General features: G+C 38.8%; 1 protein-coding gene across 3 annotated transcripts; it reads right to left on the bottom strand.

Moving 5' to 3' along the window:
• Positions 1–5,802: 5,802 nt before the first annotated feature.
• LOC110069580 (carbonic anhydrase 2-like) lies at positions 5,803–18,405 on the bottom strand. Of its 3 annotated transcripts, none has more exons than XM_089292129.1 (8): positions 18,136–18,405; positions 16,694–16,756; positions 15,612–15,647; positions 10,766–11,100; positions 9,264–9,356; positions 8,483–8,561; positions 7,906–8,072; positions 5,803–6,062 (listed from the first exon to the last, which is right to left on the bottom strand). In XM_089292129.1, the coding sequence occupies exons 1-8, from the start codon at positions 18,170–18,172 to the stop codon at positions 5,955–5,957; spliced, it is 918 nt and encodes a 305-aa protein (XP_089148255.1). In that variant the 5' UTR covers positions 18,173–18,405; the 3' UTR covers positions 5,803–5,954. The 3 variants fall into 3 exon arrangements, with proteins under 3 accessions (XP_089148255.1, XP_089148256.1, XP_020632762.2); XM_089292130.1 differs by lacking the exon at positions 18,136–18,405 and adding an exon at positions 17,196–17,239; XM_020777103.2 differs by lacking the exon at positions 18,136–18,405 and adding an exon at positions 16,882–16,979.
• Positions 18,406–20,718: the final 2,313 nt, after the last annotated feature.

The following is a 20,718-nucleotide window of genomic DNA, read 5'->3' as shown; positions in this document are numbered from 1 at the left end:
GCAAAACCGAAACCGTGATAGTTGACGAGGGCGCAGCTCGAGTCAACTATCAAGCATAGAAATCGAGAGCGAATAATCTAATTGTTTTAGTATAAATCTACCAGTCATTCAAACTTTATCTAAATCCTCTTTACAGACACTTCGAAAACGCCAAAAGCGGCCCTCATTTTTTTATCAAGGGCACACTGCTACGCTACTCACTATCTATCACAGAATAGATAGTGAGTAGCGTAGCCATCAGTGAACGGCATTCCAGATAGAACGCTAGTAGATTTATACTAATATAATATAGATGGGACCCTGCGCGCGCTCTGATTGGTCAAAAATCGATGTTTTATCAGAGTATAAAACATAGAAAAAGCGTGTTTTATTGTTTTTCTCCACATTACCTCTAGTCAACATTTTTGTTAGAGATGGCGAAAAACATTTTCTTTCAAGAAATTCCTGATGGAGTTCTCTACGAAACAGCAGAAAGTTTTGAAGACGAGGCATGTAGCACTTTAGTGGTATTAAGTTGCGTCAGTTTATCGATCTGTGTGCTTTGTTGTTTCTACTCGCGGCTTGTAAAATCTGTATCATAAAGCAAATGAAGACGCCTAAAATGTGTATTACACTGTGATAAAACTCCCCGGCCATTTGAAAACACTCGAGAAATGTAGGAAACACTCGCCTGCGGTCCGGAGTGTTTTATCACAGTGTAACACACGGCTTAGGCTCCGTCATTTGCTTTGTGATATAGATTTCACACGCCATGAGTAAAAACAACAAAGCACACAGATCGACAAACTGACGCAATTTAATACCTCTAAAGTGCTACATGCCTCGCGTTTTCTACATTTCCCTCGTGTTCTCAAATACCCGTCGTCTTTTATCACGATGTAATACACGGCTTAGGCTTCTTTATTTGTTAAATAAACATAGAGTAAGTACTCTTAGGAGGTTTGAATGATTCTTTCCGAAAAAAAGACTGTTATACTTAGCGAGTACCGTATGAGGCTGGCCATAAATTTGCGAGACCATTTTATCAATTCTTGTGACTAGATAATTCAAATTATTATTCGATGCATTTTTTCTTCCTATTCATTGGCCAAGAGCCCAAAACGTGAGCTGCAAATAAATGCCTACAAATAATGGTCTGCATATTTGTAATAACGTCTAAATGCAAATAATATTCTGCTAATACATAATTGTCACCAAGCTCGAATGAAAAATGGCAACTGGCTTCGCTAACCCGTCAGAGAGTGATTTAAATATGATATCAAACTTGGTGATCGAATGATAAAAAAGTTATTCAACTTTGCTATCGCAAAATAACGTGATTTGTCAGTGTCTCACAGATCGGCTTCGGCAAATAATGGATCTGCTCGCCACTGACAAATCACGATATTTGGCTCAACCCCGTCCAGTCATTGTTAATTATTTGCAATCAGCCAATAACAAGTCTGGTAAAGGCAAAGGGAAGGAATAAATACTACCAGTCTTTATCAAGTGATGCTACAATATTGGTATCACACAAACGCCCGGCCATTAATAAAACTGATAATGATACTCTTTACGGCATAATAGGTTACCTTAGCAACAGTATAACCCGTTAGTAACACCCTTGATCTTGGCTTCAACCGCGTAGCGGTTTCGTTGCACCATGAGATGCATTTTATAGTAGGATAAAATTATACCTTTTGCAACGCTTCCGAGACAGTTTTATTTTCAGGGGGAAGTTACAAGTCAATTAATATATACACGTCTTAAGTGAGATCTAGCCAATCTTAAGAAAAGACAACTTTCATCTTATTCAGCAAAATTTCAATGTTTTGCAATCTAGAGGGTTTAAATGGTGGTGCAGATTATGCAAAAGATGTGCAAATGATGTCCTTCTATCATCTGTAATCATTCTGGAGTAATTCCGCTGACCAGTAGATAAAGCTCTTCAAATCACTGTATAGTCAATATTCTAGGCACGTGTATCGTTTTTCATTACCAGGTCTAGCTGCAATTGTTGCGCTGAAAATGGAAAAGTTGGATAAATGGAAAATTGTATAAATGAAAAAGTTGTATAAATGGAAACTACGTATTGGGAACGTTTTAGATGACAGAGGTGAAGTTGCTAGAAGCTGCTATTGTAAATATCCGCTCCGAAATTGAGGTTTAGAAAACATTGACAAGAGGCAATCGTCTCTACATATCGAATTATAATTATAATTCCACCGAGAAGTAAAATCGATCCAAAACACTTTACTAGAATCACATTCAACAAAAAGATGAGTCAGCGTTTGACTGCCACTACAAAGGTAACATTTGTTGTTCTCTGTTACTTTTTGTGTACAGAATGTTGTGGTTAATCTTAAATTGAAAAACCGACATTCTGACATCGAGAGTTAGTTTGAAAGGAAGCTCGTAAATATGTAAAATTTCATTCGCAGAAAAACCTGCTTTTTCAAGCTTTCCGACTGAGGTGGGCTTCTCAAAAACCGTTTTTGTCAGTATTTGTCTAAGCGTCTTTTTCAATGATCTTATTTTCGCAGTCGTCAGTTTTATTTTCTTCGTAGCTATTCTTGAGTTTCTTTTTCCAGCTCGTGGAAATAGCGTTTAAAAGCCCTAAATACTGCGAAAAGTGTGTTTTAATGCCGAAGGTATGTTGGTGTTATAAAATTTCTATCCTCAGTTAACAAATCTCTTACGTATTTAGCTCCGGCCTCATACCACGATCGATGGAATACTGACTTGTAACAAATTTACTGACAGTGAAGAATGATCACTGCGATGACCATTCTTCACTGTCATCTACAACCGCAGTTCATATATGAATTATTTCATATAAACTTCACATTGTAACAAATTTACTGTTCCAAATAACCTCATTTTCCACCTCATTCTTGCTTAAGGGGGTGTGAGCCACTATCCTCTGCCATGCATTGAGCACGTGTTTATAAAATAACGGTAAACCAGATAGATGCGGGAGAGTTTTAAGTGAGAAATTGCGGTTGAAAATAAGTTCTCCTCCAACGTCTCTGAGATACTCAAGTGGCAGTGATTTCCACATAGCGCATTCAGGAGCGGACAGTCTTTTAACCCAAGCTGCTTTAAGCGATTTGTTAATTATATCAAAATCGGGCATACCTAATCCCCCCTCCTTTTTTTCACTAGTCATCCTTGTCTTTTTAATCTTCGAAATCTTGTGGCTCCAAATAAAATCCACAATTTTATAAAATCTTCGGGAATTGGAAGAACGGCTGCGACAAAGGTCAATTTAGAGAGTGCTACAGATTTTACTATGTTGATTTTCCCATACAGAGTCAAGTCTCTAGAAGACCACACGTTAAGACATTTTTCTAAGGAAAGCAATCTTGATTCTAAGTTTTTGCTGTAAGAGATATTCTGGTCTGTTGTAAAGCATATGCCAAGTCCATTGACATAATCCTTGGGCCAGCGAATACCAAAGGGAGTATCGGTTCTGTTCTTGTTTGAACGTAACCATAATGCCTCTGTTTTGGACCTATTCAGCTCGAGCCCCGAACACAGTCTAAACAAATCCAGCTTTCTAAATAGATTGCTGGCCGGTGAAGTATCTTCAACCAGGCAAGTAGTGTCATCAACATACTGCGATAATTTAAATTCTTTAGAGTTAAGCGATAGACCTTTTATCGATGTGTCGCTTCTAATAGCGCTTGCGTGTCTTAACAACGTTCAATAACATCTGTTATTATATGGCTGTGTCTCACAAGGACTGGGAACTACCGAATTCACGAATTTGATTGGCTGAAATCGATATTGACCGCTTTCTAGATTTTCCCATCTAGACCGGCATCTGTAGACCGGTTTCATTTTGCGTTGAAAAAGTAGCAAACTAAAATACTAAAATGTTTAACATTTTCTTTTATTTTCTTCTCAATCATTTATGGAAGTGCCAAAAAGCCTGATGACAAAAAAAGAAGTAAAGAGGACAAGCAAATTTCGGCAGGTTTAAGTTAACCTCGTCACCGTTCGCTAGCAAAATGTCGGCAAACCAGTTACATTAAACGAATTAAAGTTTTCTTCTTTGCCATATAATAAACATCTTATTAACCGAGCTAAGTCGGTCTGTATGGGAGAATCTTGACCTCGGTCGTGTGTACAGACCTCACTGCGTTCGGTCTGTACTCACGACCTCGGTCAAGATTCTCCCATACAGACCTCCTGCTCGGTTAATAAGAGCTAAAAATCAAGCGAATATTCTGCCCGATAAAATGCTTTTTAACATAACCCGTTTGGTCAATGTGAATGATGTCCGGTAGTATTTTAAACATTCTAGAGGCTATTGCTCTAGTAGCAATTTTATAGTCAGTATTCAAAAGCGAGATAGGTCTCCAGTTGTCCAGTAGCGTTTCATCTTTATTCTTCTTTGGAATAAGAGGGGTTTTTCCTATTCTGTTATGAGTTTTAACGGCGGTCGTGCAATCCATTGTGAGAAAATCCTGCTCAGTCTTGACGACAGACTCACATAAGTTGCATTGGAAGACGAATCCCGCGAAACAGTAGCGAGGAAAACTAGCTAGTACTTCACTAACTGAAATTTTTCTCCCGGTGGATTGCAAGACCCCATGAGCTTTTTAGAGGTAGAGATATTTCTTTGCATTTTTTCTATTTTTGAGTTGGGATGTATACCAAAACACTTAATGGCTGGTCCCGTGGGAAACATTCCCCTCGACCATTGAAGGTCTGAGGGAAAGTCATCGTCATTAAGTGCTTATTCTTGATTAGCAGATAATAGACCTAAGACAGATCTATCCGCACAGCTGGCCGTTTTGGATATCAATCGCATTCTGACGTAGCTAATTGAAAAAAACGTGAGCAGTTTTTGGCGCATAATTGGTGGTAAAATAGCCCATTACACCTAAATCGATCAAGGTTCCATTTCCATAATCAACACAGAACTTTTTACGGCTGGCAGAAAGCTTAAGGATATGAAGAGCAAAAGTTAGCAAGAGTAAAAGAGGCGAGAAAAAGGAAAGGAAAAGGCCAAGAGAAAAACATTAGATCAGGCCAGTAAAAAAAAAAATACAATTTTTGGTTTATGCGCATCCTCAAAAGTAAGACATCGTAAATTTTGGTACCTAATCCTCAGGAAAACCTTGCTTCTCGGTAAGAAATCGCTTTTTCATCAAAGTTGAGGCCAATTCAGGGTCGTGGCAACCAAATGACCGAGTTAACGGCAAAAAAACAGCATTTTTTTTAGTAAATTTGGCTCTTTAAGAGTTAAGAACGCCTTTTCTCGGAGGCTCCACACTCTATCTAAGACTATAACTCCGTTAACGAACATATCCATTTCCCACAGGTTTATTTACCCTCAGCGGCTTCCCTGGAATAGGAACTGTAAATTATGTAAAGTAACAGTGTTTTAATCTCTGACGAAGGCAACAGAAGCTTCCCGAACATTCAGTTTTTTGGACAAAGTGTTTGATAAGATCAATTTTATTTTTTAATCGCTTTTAATGCAATTAATAGCATAAATTGACTGAGAATATATTTTTCACTTTTAAGTTTTCTTAATTGCTTCAACCATGGTAGGTTCAAGCAGAAAACGTTTTTTCAACGAGGAAAGGAGAAAACGAAATCCGAAACTTGAAGAAATTATCACATATTGAGCAGTGCAAAGGGAATTTTAAAACTAATGTTTGTCTCTCATAACTTGCCTCCTTCTAATTTCGAAACAAATGTACACCCTGGGAGTGATAACAGCAACCTTGTTGCAGGTAAACGGACACGTTATATCAATGACCCAGTGTGCTGCAGTTAGACTATATTCAGAACACAATGACGAAGGCATGGAGCAAAGTCATTTTATTTCCCACACAACTCGTTAAATTAAACCCTTTTTAAACCTTTTTCACACGATGATCCCCCTATATTTCACCGCTACATCGCAATTATAGCACCTTTGATGTAATCTCAATTAGCCGTGCGGACTAGACGTGCGGCTATCCAGAGTATTTTGAGACTTTACGGCCATTTAGCGGCTGAGGTGGCCTGAAGTTGTCACACATGGACTGCTCCTCGTGATTGTGGAGACATCTCATAACGCCCAGCTGAAAGGAGAAAGATTAGCAGTAACATACAAGCTCCAGTGGCTCAATAGGAGAATCTTTGTTTACAATATTTGCCTCATTACCATAAGCGATACAGTTTCTGATGGAGCTACAAAGAGATTAATACTGAATATTGAAAGGGCACAGCACGATTAACTGTCCCAAGGAATTTGAGCGCGATGTATTCAATACTTTTTGTGCGACGCGGATTTTAAAGCTCAAAATTTTACAAAGAATGTATGAGCTCATTAGCGCTTTTGCCACACAGAAATTTTGATGTTTTCGAAAGCCAATTTCTCTTCGAATATTACACCCAAAGAGCCAGAAATTTCACCACTTACGAAGTTTCACAAGCTCTTTAAGTTTTTCTAGTAAAATCGTGTCTAGCGTAATACCTTCTATGCGCAAAGTCGAATGTTAATGGGAAAAATGTAAACAATGACGTCAGCAAAGATTCGCCTATATGATGACCAAAGGGTATTAGGTTTATAAGTATGGGTTATTGACCAAGTGTGAGGTCAAGATGACTGGATATTGGTCAAGTTCTTTTTTTTTTGCGTGTTTATGGACCGAAACGGAGTCGAGGTCCATAAACTCGCAAAAAAAGAACGAGGCCAATATCCAGCCATCTTGACCGAACAAGCTTGGTCAATAAAGGATTTATTATATGGCCTTCGCGGAAATTTCTCATGCGGGAAGCGGCGGGTAGACCCGAGCGGGCAAGATAGGCCCATTTTGCCCGCTCGGGTAGCCAATCACAGCGCAGGATTTTTTTCATCTTGTCATCTACTGACATTGACATTAAGGGAAGGCTCTAGCTCTTGAATGAACAGAGTCTCTTCAATTTTGCAATGAAAGTCAGTTTTGCCGGACGCTAAAATGTCAAAATGATCCCATTTGATGTTGTGACCAGCGATTTTCTCATAATCAGCTGATGAATGGTCACTTTTAGCGAGGGCCTTGAAATGTTCTGTTTTTCTGTCATGGAGTCTTCGTTTTGTTTTGCCAACGTAAAATTCGTCACAGTCCTCTTAACCAGATTTATAGATGACTTTGGACCTCTGTGAGCGGTTCAAGCGATCTTTGCATGGAAAGTAAGATTTGATGCGGCGTGTGTTTTGGAATATGATCTTGAGATTGAAAAAAGATTAGAAGTTGTATACACAGGTTTTCAGACGTTTCGTGACTTGGTTACTGTGAAGACCTAATTAGGGTAACAGGATTAAGATATCTTTTTGGGAACTGTAGCTTGAACAGGGTTATTTGGCTTGCTTTTGTTTTTGTTTATTCAAGAGCTAAAGCAAACGCTTAAATGTTTTTCAAGTCAACCGAAACGGAGATGAAACAGATATAACCCTAAAAGATTTCTTCTATAGGCGAATCTTTGCTGACGTCATTGTTTACATTTTTCGCCATTAGCATACGACTTTGCGCATAGAAGGTATTACGCTAGACACGATTTTACTAGAAAAACTTAAAGAGCTTGTGAAACTTAGTAGTAAGTGGTGAAATTTCTGGCTCTTTGGGTGTAATATTCGAGGAGAAATTGGCTTTCGAAAACATCAAAATTTCTGTGTGGCAAAAGCGCTAATGAGCTCATATATTCTTTGTAAAATTTTGAGCTTTTAAATCCGCGTCGCACAAAAAGTATTCGATACATCGCGCTCAGATTCCTTGGGACAGTTAATCGTGCTGTGCCCTTTCAATATTCAGTGTTAATCTCTTTGTAGCTCCATCAGAAACTGCATCGCTTATGGTAATGAGGCAAATATTGTAAACAAAGATTCTCCTATATTAAATACATTTCCCTCCAGTATGGTGTTGCAATAATTAAAAAAATCACCTCTCGTTCACCAGCAGAAATTGCCTTTTTGAGCACAATCCAATTGACTGACTGGTAGCAGGGAGGGGTGGTCAGAGATCCCTTGTACGAGTAAAAGGATGTTCCTGACAGATCTTTCAGTTTGGGTACCAAGTTGTACAAATACGCCATAGCCGGAAAGTCAGCATCTGTGAAAGAATAGCTCAGACTGTAAAGGGCGATCTTTAATAACGTCATTGTTCACATTTTCCCTCATTAGCATATGACTTTGCGTAAAGATGGTTGCACGAATTGACTGTAAACAGTTGGGGAGCTTGTGAATTTAGAACATGGTGAAAGTTTAGCTCATTGGGTGTAATATTCAAGGAGATATTGGCTTTCAAAAACCGCACAATTTCCGGATAACCAAAGCGGTAACGAGCCCATGCACTCTTTTAAAGTTTGAACCATCCAATTAATTTTCACAAGATTGTGCTTAACGTAGACTCGAGCAGACCTCATGCATCTCTATACAGGGATAAATGTGCTCACAAAGTCTTAAGCTCTCAAGACCGAGGGTTTGTCTCAATCAGAAACAACAGATAAATCTTACTCTTACCAGGCTTCCTTATCCTCCACATTGACATGGCCAACATGCGTAACGAATAACTGCTGTCATCATTGTCATCATCACCCCCCTTCATTTAAAAAATAATTACAACATTATTACGCTCGAGAAGTCTTGTACGAAAAAGAGAGGTTGCGACTGGAATGATAAATTGAATTGGCAAAGTTATTTGCTGTGAGAGAAACTGTTGTGCTGCATCGACGCATGATTAATACACTTAGCAGTAACAAAGTATATAGAGAGTATATTACACGGTGGCGCGAAGAAATCAATTTTATTTTCAAGTGGTAAAAACAATACTTTACGAAGCCAACAGCGAGTAAGTAAAATATTGTTTTTAACTCGGGAAAATAAAGTTCATATCCTCAAGCCACCATGTAATTTTCTTCTCATTAAATGGTAGACGAACTGACTCTTTGAGGAAACAACCATTAGAAAGCGGGAAATGACGTCATCAATATTCTCACTTGTAAGATTAAGGATGTAGTCTCGCATGAATTTACGAGTGATGTATTTTCCAGTAAAACACTCGTGTGTATATGATAATTATAGATATTACGCTCTGTAAATTTATGTTAGTTCCGTAAGTGTTAACTTATCTTGGTTATACCTTCTTTGGTAAATAAATTTTAATTATTCAACCAAAACTAGTCGGCTATTTCACACAAATTTGAAATGGTGATGTTTTTATGCTGCCATCTGTTTTCAGTTTCTTAATTGTGCTAAACTGATCATAATGAACTAATTTTGGGACCAGATTAGTTTTTCATACCTGAAGGAACACACCAATAACAGACAAGCCATCGGTTTTATCAGCAGCAGTAGCAAAATCGGGGTACCTCGTGTTATAGGTCACCAAATGAAGCTATAAGAGAAAAAGATATAGACCAAGAAAAGTCAGAGTGTATGATAGGTGATGGAAAAATAAAGTTAGTAAATGGACTGGCTGAATATTAGACACCAAAATGCGCTGAGAGAATCAAGGGAGGATGCCAAAATTTGCTAAACACAGCTCGGATAGAAATCTTCTACTCTTTTCGTCTCGTGCTTTCACGTGTATTGATAGCAGATTTCTGAGGCCAGTTACGGGAAAAATGGCTCCTAGGGGGCTTTTCACTTGCTCATAAAAAAACCATACATCTCGGTTTGTTAGTGCACGTTAAACGCTTTCACAGTTTCTCAGTTTGCCCGAAATGAAAATTTGTGGGAAAAAAATAAAGATCTTCAAAAGGCAGTCCCGAGAATCTTGTTTTGGGAGACCGAAAAAGCTTGTTCCTTTAATGCGTCAGTCAATTCCAGCAGTGCCCATCCACCCCCCCCCCCCCGGCCTAACCTCCGGGCATTGGCATTTGTTTTACATAAATGAGCAAATTCCCCGGTGTGGGGACACATAAGCTGCCTAAATGCCGCGGGGTGGGGACGAAGAAAGAGGGTAAATGCCCCGCCCCCGGGATCGTCACCTTCCAACACCTCTGCAGTTTTTTTATTAATCAATGAGTAAAACGTTCAACTGTTCAGTATTTTAATGCAACTGTAAGACTTCAAGAACAACAGTACTTGTTAGTTGATTCTGATTATATTTATTTCTTTATATTTGTTTTAAACAGTTTGCCAGAGGATAGCTGGGATCGCGGCGGACGTGCCTCCACCCGCGAGCTATGATAGGTGCCTGTTTTCGCAGTCTACTTTTTCTGTGAAGAATCAAGACATTTTAAATGACGATGCATTGCATTTTAAGCTTGCAAAATCTGTCTTGAAGATCTTAAGTATTTTAACTCCACTTTAATGAATTTAAAAAAATGCTAGGCTAGTTTTGAATGCGAAATGCAAAATAGTCGTGTTCACGTCAGTGATTGTTTTGTGATAAATGAAATATAGTTCACCTTGTCGCTTATATTTATATGCTTACAAGTAATGAAGAAATATCTAAAATTGAGAAAACACAACTTTAAAACATCCACAAGTTTCTCTAGTCCCTGACGGACAAGTCATCGTTCGACAAACGCCTCGTCTTTCCCAATGAACTCATCCATTGCACTTTCGAAAACACGTGTGTCAAATGCTCGAGGGTCGCCCCGGGGTACGCAAATGCCCAGCCCCCGGGCCGCGATAAAATTGCAGATGCCCCACCCCCGGAACTAACAACGTGAGCAAATGCCCCGCGGCTGCCGGGGGGGGGGATGGGCACTGCTTGAATTGCCTGATGCATAAATTTTCGTTAATATCTGACTGACTCTTGGAAATAACATTTAAGTGTTAAAGTACAATTGTTACCTCTCCGGAAGATGCTTTGCTGTTCACAGTGTGTTCAGATCCCTCGCCGTCTTTACAACCAAAATGAAAATGAAGCTGTTGCAGCTTGTATTTGCTATTTCCCAAGGGACCCCCAGTAAGTCGACATGTTCCTTTGGTCTTGTCGATATTCAGTGTTGGAGCGTGTCCATTGTTGACGATCTTTCCACTGACATATCCGTATCTGTTATCACAAGTAAAGCTCAGTCCTTTGAGATTTGAATCCTTCTTTGCCGAGCTGGTTTCAATATTTATGGGAGACTGGGCTTTTTCTTTACAATGTTTTGATACCTTGTACCAGTCCTTTGGACCGTAGCCTGAAAAATCACCGCCCTTGTTGTTCAAATCTTTCAGTCCTCCTCATTATTACTATATAGCTTTTATAATAATAATAATAATAATAATAATAGACTTGTATAGCGCTAGAACTAGACAAACATACTCAAAAGCGCTTTACATTAAGTTAAAATAAATGAATAAAAGGAAATCACTAAACTTTAAAACTATTACAACAACTATGCTAAACTTTAAAACTATTTCCACAAGTCAAAAGCTTTCTTAAAAAGAAATGTTTTCAGTTGCTTTTTGAAAATGGCGAGGCTGCTACTTGTTCTTATAGTTAATGGCAGCGAGTTCCATAAAACAGGTGCAGCATGAGCAAAGGCCCGATCCCCAAGTGTAGAGCAGTTGACTTTTGGAACAACCAGAAGAGATTTTGCAGACGAACGAAGAGCGTAATTAGTATCTGGTTTCAGGGATAAAAGATCATTTATGTAGGAAGGACTTTGGTTGTGTAGTGCCTTGTAAACAAGAAGAAGCAATTTAAACTGAACTCTAAACGATACTGGGAGCCAATGTAAGTCGATAAGAGCGGGTGTGATATGATCAAATTTCGCAATTCGAAAAATCACTCTAGACGCGGCATTCTGAACTTTCTGTAAACGATCAATCTGGTATTTAGGTAGACCAAATAGAAGTGCATTGCAGTAATCAAGGTGCGAGGATACAAAGGCGTGGATCAGTATCTTTGTGGATTGCGCGGTAAGGAATTTTCTGATCTGTCTTATGTTGTATAGTCCGCGAAACGCCTTGCTACAAATCTTGCCAATGTGAACATTCATTCGCATATGAGCATCGAACCAGGCCCCAAGGTTCCGGACGCTTTCTAACGGTTTAATGACAGTGTCGCCAATGATAATAGAATCAATAGATGTTTTTTCAAGTTGTTGACGGGAGCCAATAATTAGAAATTCAGTTTTCGCGTCATTGATCATTAGACGATTACCAATAAACCAAGAGCGGACATCAGCGATGCAATTTTCAATGACAGAGACAGCGTTAAATTCCGAATGGATAGAACAAGGTCGGACGGAAAGGTAAATCTGGGTGTCGTCAGCATAACCATGGACGGAAGGGAGGTGCTGTGAAATAATGTTAAAGAGACGGGAGACGTAGAGAGTAAATAAAATAGGGCCCATACAACTGCCCTGGGGGACTCCACAGTTCAGATTGAAGTCGTCAGAAGTCTTATCACCGACAACTATACGTTGTTTGCGACCAGACAGAAATGAGTCGAACCAATTTAAAGCAGTTCCGACGACTCCAAAATCCTGTTGCAAAATATTGAGAAGAATGCAATGTTCAATGGTATCAAAAGCAGCACTTAGGTCCAGAAGTACGAGAAGTGTCACTTGCTTATTATCCATACTCATTAAGATGTCGTTTTGAACCTTCAATAGAGCAGTCTCTGTCGAGTGATACTTACGGAAGCCGGACTGGAATTTAGGAAGAGGGGCATTTTTCTCACAGTGGGCGAGAAGTTGTTGAAGTGCAGCCTTTTCCACTACCTAGGAAATGAATGGAAGATTACTGACTGGACGGAAATTCTTGTAGACCAAATCAAGTCCAGGTTTTTTCAGTAGAGGGATGACAACAGCGGTTCTCCAATTTTCTGGAACGGAACCACTGAGAAGAGAGAGATTAACCATCTCAGTGATAGAGGGCGCTAATACATCAAGACAGGACTTCACGAGCCATGTAGGAAGAGGATCCAATCGACAAGAGGCATTAGAGGATTCTCGAACAATCTTACACACTTCTCCTAAGGATAACGAAGAAAAATTCTCCAGATTCTCCTTCGGAGTGACAGGAACAAGTCGAGGCACTTGAACTTGAAACTTGTCAAGATTTTCCTTTATGGTTTCGATTTTTTTGAGGAAAAAGGTGCCAAATTCGTTTGCAAGCTTAGTGGGATCATCGTGCTCTGGAAGAGCCATCTCAAGTGGCTCCCTGGACAAAGAATTAACCACACGAAATAGCTTGCGAGAGTCACCCGCACACTGATCAATTAGGTTTGAGTAATAATTCACACGTGCAGATTTAAGAGATGCAGAGTACTGATTACGAACTCTATGGTAATTATTCCAGTCTCCAGGGAGGTCAGTTTTCAAGGCTTTCTTTTCAAGGCGACGACGTTTACGCTTGAGTTGTTTAATGTCATCATTAAACCACGGGATCTCTGGACGATTTTTTATAATCCTTGTCTTAAGCGGGGCATGCTTGTCCAAAATGTCATTAAGGGTCGTGTTAAAGCAGTCGGAGAGGGCATCAATGTTGTCCCAGTGTACGCTTGCACAAAGCATAGAAGAGGCAATATCAGCTGAGAATTCGGCAATATCAATATTTTTGAGTTTACGAAAGGTCAGTTCTTTGCAAGATAAAGCTGGTCGCGGGAAACCAGTAGGGCACTGAATAATAAAATGATCAGAGATGGGAAAAGTGGCTTTAGGAGAAGCAAGAACAACATCATCCGACGAACGAGTAATAATTAGATCCAAGGTATGACCCGATAGATGGGTTGGGCCGGATACGTGTTGCGAAAGACTGAACGTTTCCAGTAAATCCATAAATTTCTTGGTATCATTGTCACGGAGGTCATCTAAATGAAGGTTGAAGTCTCCAGAGATAACAAGAACCTCGGGGCACATAACAGCATTCTCTAAAAACTGAGAGAATTCATCAAAGAAAACAGAGGCAGAAACCGGATGTAACGAAGAATATGGAGGTCGATACACTATTATATGTCTCATTGAGCGATTATGCACTTTAACAATCCACTCAGAATATTCGAAAGACTTGTTTTCCTTCCCATCGACTAATGCAACGTTGACAGAGTCTCGGAACAGAATCCCAGTTCCACCACCACGGTTTTGCGATTGTCGAGAAAAATTCTTGAAGAAATAACCAGCCACAGATAACAGAGCAATGCTGACGGAATCAGCGTCATTTAACCAGGTCTCGGTAACGGTGCAAAGGCCAATGTCATTTTCTACGACGTAGTCAATAATGCTCTCGATCTTGTTTCTAACGGATCTAGAATTGAAGACCGCAAAGTTTAGGAAAGTTGAACGTGGATTGACGAACAAATTTGTATGAAGAGAGGAGTTAGTCGAAGTAACGTTAGAATATAAGTGATTGTTTATATTCGCAGGTGTAACGACGCAGAGGTTATTTGAAATAGATCCTTTATGCAAATTATTGCTTCCTCGGCTAACGCGTGGACAAGAAACCAGGGATTCAATTCTGTGAATGTTTCTAGCTCTCCTTTCTTTAACTCGACGGCCAGCGCGGCACCTCCTGTAGGTCGATGATAACGGCAATGAACAAGGCGAAAGTCGATGGTAGACATCCGAGTAGTAACAAAATCCAACATGGCGGGTGTCAGCATAATTCGTGGACAACAGTTTATCACTTGTATGCGAGACCATGCCAGATATCACAGAAATCATAGGTAGACAGGTCAACAAATAAGTTGGTTTCTTCTGTAAGGGACCAGGATTAAGCTCAACATCCATGTGGACAGTTAAATCTGTTGGTAAAACCAAACAGGTCGGACCATGCTTGTACCAGATCGAAATTGGCCGCCTCGGAAACTTTAGTTCGTGGTTGTTTTTGATAAAAGATGCCTTTGCGTTAAACTTAGTCATAATCGGATAGCAGAGGCCTTCAGGTTGCCAAACCGTATAAAATTGTAGGATATAAAGCAAGTTCAACAACGAAATGAGACGATAAATACGGACACAAATGGCTGCCATCTTGATCGGCGCTTACATTTTCAACATTTTCATTTTCATTTTTATAAGCAGTTGGTGAAAGAGTATGTGCAGCCTACTGACAGACTCAAACTATTAAAGTATCTCTGCGTTTACTTTAGATATTTATCTATGCTGATGGCGTTTATCCCCAAGGATGATGTCATACGGTCGCTCCTGGAAAAGTGATGAGGGGAATTGCCATTCAGTCTGATGGACGCTTAAGCTTGGGTTCGAACCCACCCGATGGCTTACATTTCGTTACTCAGACTTCGACAGAATATCAACACCAACAGAACGCAGACAAAAACAGAAAGAGGAGGAATACATTAAAATTTAACCATGCTGAGGGGGGAGGATGCAGTTATTGTTCATTCCTAAAGCATATATTGATTACAAAGATCACGGGCGTAAATCAAACCTTTCCAACATTCATCTATTCGTTCAAATACACATTTTTACACGACGAAAGTGTTTAAAAAGGTAAAAAAGTAAAAACCAAACGATTTCGAACGTATTAAGAAAAGCGGGTGCATTTTTTCTTATAAAAGGCTTTGTTATACGATCCAAAATCACCCTGATATGGCCATTTTTGAACAATGATAGCAGAAGCTTTAAAATACATCTTCAGTGAGATATCAATTTTTTTTACTTTTTTTGCTCTTTTAAACATTTTAGCCTTGTAAAAACTAGTTACAAACTCAAAGCTAACTGATATTATGAACAAATTCAAATACCTGTAGCTCCAGTTTCTCCGTATTTCCACTTTGCTCCTGAGAAGAGGGAGAGAAAGGGAAACACATTTAATGCCTCTTCTCTGTGATCATAATGAACGGAATGTTTTATTACATAATAATACATGGAGATGTCAGCATTGTCAGCAGTGTTGTAAACAGCTTCCGTTAAAAGAAAAAGATAACGACCTAGTTTCGTTAAATGGTTCCATCGTTATTTTCTTGACAAAATTCCAAAAATTGCATTTTGCATTTTTCTGGCACTAGTTAACGAAGTCCTGTAAGCAGGTAAGGAAAGGTTCATGCGCCTCGTTTGAAATATCACAGTTCCAAAAGGGCACGTCTCGCTATAGAATTTTACTGACTAATGACGGGAGAAACTTGACTACCTCGAGCAGGTGTTACTCGGGCGTTCAGATGAGACAGATAGTTTTTCTTACATTTCAATTTGCCATTGACAAAGTCGTCAATCGGTTTATCTTTATGTCAGTCTGCCCCAAATAAAAGTTACAATAATAGAGGTGAGCAGGACGTGAGTAACTTAGTAACAACTAAGCAGGAATTAATTTTAGCAACTTTTTCATCGGACGTCAATTATCGACCATTGAAAATTATCCACCGACAAAAATTCCTCAACTTATCAATTTTGGACTGACCAATTAAGAAATGGTAAACGTTCAGTGTGCAACTATTCTATTCGATTTTTTAATGCACGGCTTCACACGAATAACGTGGCAATATTCATATAGGACGTCTTTCAACTATTTTGGATAGCTAAAGCCAGCTAAAGTAAGCTTTGTTAGTTTTGTTGGCTCTCTAACAATCAAATCTCTCAAAATAATGAAGACCTACTAACACTGAACTGAGCACAGAAATGATCGAATTTCTCCGATTAACGACGTGCAAGGCCTTGTGCCTGTTAATTATGCAGGCCCTCAAAACAAGCTGTGTGCGCTTTAGAATGTTTCAAAGCCGTGGCACCTGCTGGATTTTCCTTCAAAATTGTTCAATTGTTCACATTGTAATTCCAACAGCCTTAGTATTTTTATTACGCCATTAAACAATCGTGGTTAAATGGATCTTACCTTCAGAAGCTAAAGCCACAACGACGAAGACGAATAATACTACAACTCGAACCATACTTTCCGCTATGAAACAAGGAGAACGAAATAATCTTTACAATAAGAAAAGTGTATAAATATTTAAAAATATTAGTCATAGATACCTTACCCATGGGTCCTTCAACAAAAAAGGTTCCTCTACCCGGACTTACCGAAAAAAAACGCCACGCTGCGAAGGCGGCCACGATAAGAAACTCCCTCTCGTTCATAAAACGCTACCTCACCTCTCGAGACTTAATTATTCAAGATGAACTTATTAGAACAAAAGTAAGCATTTAGTTGTGTTGTATTTCATTTCCTGTAAGGGGGCTAACCATTGTGCAGAGAACATTCGAAACGGGGACAAGTTTCCGAAAAATTCGAGAATTTTCGTATTTTTCAAGTAAGTACCATGCAACCAAAACTCCCTCAGATTCTGGGAAGCAAAATCTAGCTGAACAAAACGACCGTCACTATTACAACTTACTTTACGCAATACAGCATTACAAATATAACGTATCTTTGGAAATGTATGCTACACGGATCTAAAACAGGTGTAGCTATTGCTACACTGAAGATGACAGGTGTCCGTCATAAAATTTAAGAATGCTGTCTTAGTGATTCTGGTGCTTTCTCGACCTTTCTGGATCAATTAGATTAAAGGATTGCTTGTATGTTAGTCCATGAGAGGACATTCATCCCTTTAAAACTGCTATCGCATCGCAGGAATATCCATCAAGGATATCCATATGGTAAAAGACTGGAGACAAGACTGTAAATGTATGCTACGCGGATCTAAAACAGGTGTAGTTATTGTTACACTGAAGATGACGGGTGTCCGTCATAAAATTTAAAAATGCTGTCTTGTTTCGGAAGTTATTAGTGATTCTGCTGCTTTCTCGACCTTTCTGGATCAATTAGATTAAAGGATGCTTGTATGTTAGTCCATGAGAAGAAAATCATCCCTTTAAAACTGCTATCGCATCGCAGGAATATCCATCAAGGATATCCATATGATGAAAGACTGAAGACAAAAAACGTTCCTCAAACGACTGAACAACGAAATAACCTACTTCGAGTATGATAAACTGGGTCTTTTGTTCTGTTTTGTTTTGTTTTTTTTTGTTTTGTTTTTTGTTTTGTTTTGTTTTTTGTTTTGTTTTGTTTTTTGTTTTTGTTTTCTTGTTGTTGTGTTTTCTTTTTTCTTTTTTTCAGGAAGAACTACTTCCCTACGCATTCACCTAATCATAACTGTTCCATTTATGAGATGTTTTCGGGCTGATCACTCGTACTGGTAGTTAACTTTAAAAACCCTTTGTTCAAATAAAAGAATATGCTTAAGACTAGTTAAAAAGAATTTATACCGGTGTTAAAGGACACCGAATCGCATTGGTCTTGGCCAATGAAATGTTATCACCAAAGCATACCTCTCAATGCATCTAACGTATGAGTGACGATTAACATCCTTGACGTTTAATTGGGAGAAGCAGAAGATTCTTCCATCAGTGGAATGAACGAATGATGTACAACCTGTGCAGACCATTTATGTTAGGGCTGAGCTGAAGAAAAGACCGATATGATAAAAGTGGTGACACTAACACGAGAGCATTAAAACCTTTTGGGATGAATAGAAGAAGAACTTTGAACTCTGTCCGGCGTAAAATGTGAAGGTCGACCAGAGTTGCGAAATTCAACTATTGACAGAGGTTGCAAGCAGTAAACCAAGTTGATGCGCCCACACGTAAAACACAAACATGGTCCTATGAAAGTCTTGACACAAAAAGCGCTTGCAGTTCAAAAACTAATGTATTCATCATTTGAGCAATCAGTTTAGTTCCTCTAGAACCGACACATGTCCTTCATGCATTTTCTTGTCGTTCATCGCAGTATTTTTAACTACTTCCGACATTTTTTTTTCAGTACTTTCCACCTTGTCTAGGTTTCATGAGGTCATTGGTGTTTTGCGGTGTTCTTTTCCACTTAAACCAAGTGCTTACTACATTGATTTGATAGTATTTTTAGAACTTTAATAGCCTTTTCAACGGGTTTGTCTTTTTGTAAGGTTTGACAAGAGCGAAATAGTGGTCCGTTGTTCGATAGAAGATCTAAACTGTGAGATCGTTTTGATTCTAAATGAAACAGCTCTAAAAGACAAGACCTCGTTTGGACAGATGTTATATGCAAGACTTAACAGTTATTACACACATATCCTTTGTTATTTCAGGGTAAGTCTGCGTTACCAGGTGAAACATCCCAAGAAAACAAATGTTCGTCACGAAACAATTAAGTGATTGGCAATCTCCCGTGAGTTCATTTTGAATGTTTAACCAGCGGTGGAGGGGATTTTTTTACTCGTTGCAGTTTACTATATTTAGGTGCGAAACATCATTTCACGCTTTCCAAACCTTTATTTTCTTTTTGTAACTGAAGTGATTATATAGTGAACGAATTAAATGTAAAGTTCATAGAACTGAGATAATATAATGTAGCAGAGATATTTTTAAGTAATGTATCTAGGTTGGAGTTCCAAACCCTCCAACAAAGATGTAAATCATCTAAACGTTTCTTTCCCATCTCGTTCTGTTTTTTTTAAGTTAAGTAGACCAAGGCCTTTCACTGTCCAAGAAGAAAAATGAGTCGTTTAGGACTTTGTCTCTTTACATTGACTACTACCAGCTGCTCCAAATCTGATTATGACAAAGGATGAAACTTAACTTAAAGTTTCTCAATAAACCCGGCCGGCATATTATTTCATTATTTTTGCCTTTTCCTGTACTTGTCACCAAGTACCAACTACAGGGAAGGTGTACAAGACCACTCTAGGTGTCTGAACGCCCGATATTAAGTGCAGCTACCCTTGCTGTTCTAATTTTCTGTCCTTTCAACTTGCTAAAAGCCTTATCTAACTTTGCTTTTTCATAGATATGTGATCTTTGTAAACTCACTCACTCATCCTCTTCACTCCTGTGAGTGGAGCACGAGGCTACTATATCTTTGTTAAGCGTTATCCCAAATAATATGTAGGGTTTCCCGAGCTACACCTCTGATATCATGTAGTTAAAGAACCCTTCTACTTAGACACTACCACACTTAACCCAATATTCCACAAGAATTTTCAAGATACTGGACTGGAGTTGTAATGGCTCTAGGACACCCCTCCCATGTCAATATTTTTGTGCGCATCCATCTTTCAAAAATTTGTATATTTTGGGTCAAGCCTGATTTTCTTGCTTAGTTCTTAATGTTCAAAATTAATGTTGCAATAAGACGTCTTTCAGTCCATCAATTTATCTTGTTCGTTACCCATCACATAAATGAATAAACAAATGCCATCAGATTCGTAACGTGCGACATAATTTTGCCACTACCTTATAAGTACTCTACTACAGTGGAAAACATTGTCCGATATTCAGCGCGTAAAACAATCATAAAGGGACACTTACCTATGAAACTCTTACCCTTGGAAATGACTGAAAATCAGGTAACATTTGCTTATAACCACCATCTGTTTGTTTTAAACTCGATTAGTTCAAACTTTAGCAGTACGGAATAATCTGATAGGCTGACGTTCAGGATCATGTTTACTGACACTCTTCTTCGTGTCTTAGAAAATACCGCAAGAAAATGACACTTTCAGTGAGTTGATATCCCTGTTTTAAAATTACAAAACCTTTGTGTAAATCTTGAAAGCAAGCTGTTTCAATTCGGTTTCTTTATCGAAAACAGATATCAGAGCAATAGCCGTGCTTGCATAGGACTGCATAAAGTGTCGATAAGAAACTCGTTTGAATCTCTTGACATGACCTACTTAACTTGTATCAGTTTGCGAGGTTATTAGTTTGAAGCCGATATTCAGCAAAAGCAAAGAGACATGAAGGAAGTATATAAGTGTGGACGTTCATCCTTAGGCAATGTTTTTTCCGATTGAAGACGTTCTCGTTAAGAATAAGAAATTACACTGAAAAAAGGTCATTTCAGTAACATTCTTTAACATTCTACGTTTTATTTTT

Source organism: Orbicella faveolata, unplaced genomic scaffold (assembly GCF_042242905.1).
Source record: "Orbicella faveolata isolate gen_17 unplaced genomic scaffold, um_ofav_v1 contig_24, whole genome shotgun sequence".
NCBI classification, from domain to species: domain Eukaryota; kingdom Metazoa; phylum Cnidaria; class Anthozoa; order Scleractinia; family Merulinidae; genus Orbicella; species Orbicella faveolata.
This window is presented reverse-complemented; position numbering and strand designations above follow the sequence as displayed.

Excerpts from the sequence above, each read along its gene's own strand:
- LOC110069580 (XM_089292129.1), bottom strand. The coding sequence starts at position 18,172 with ATGTTAATCGTCACTCATACGTTAGATGCATTGAGAG. Across the intron at positions 11,101-15,611 it reads CGGAGAAACTGGAGCTACAG|GCTACGGTCCAAAGGACTGG; the intron begins GTATTTGAATTT and ends GTGATTTTTCAG. Across the intron at positions 9,357-10,765 it reads GCAAAGCATCTTCCGGAGAG|CTTCATTTGGTGACCTATAA; the intron begins GTAACAATTGTA and ends TTTCTCTTATAG.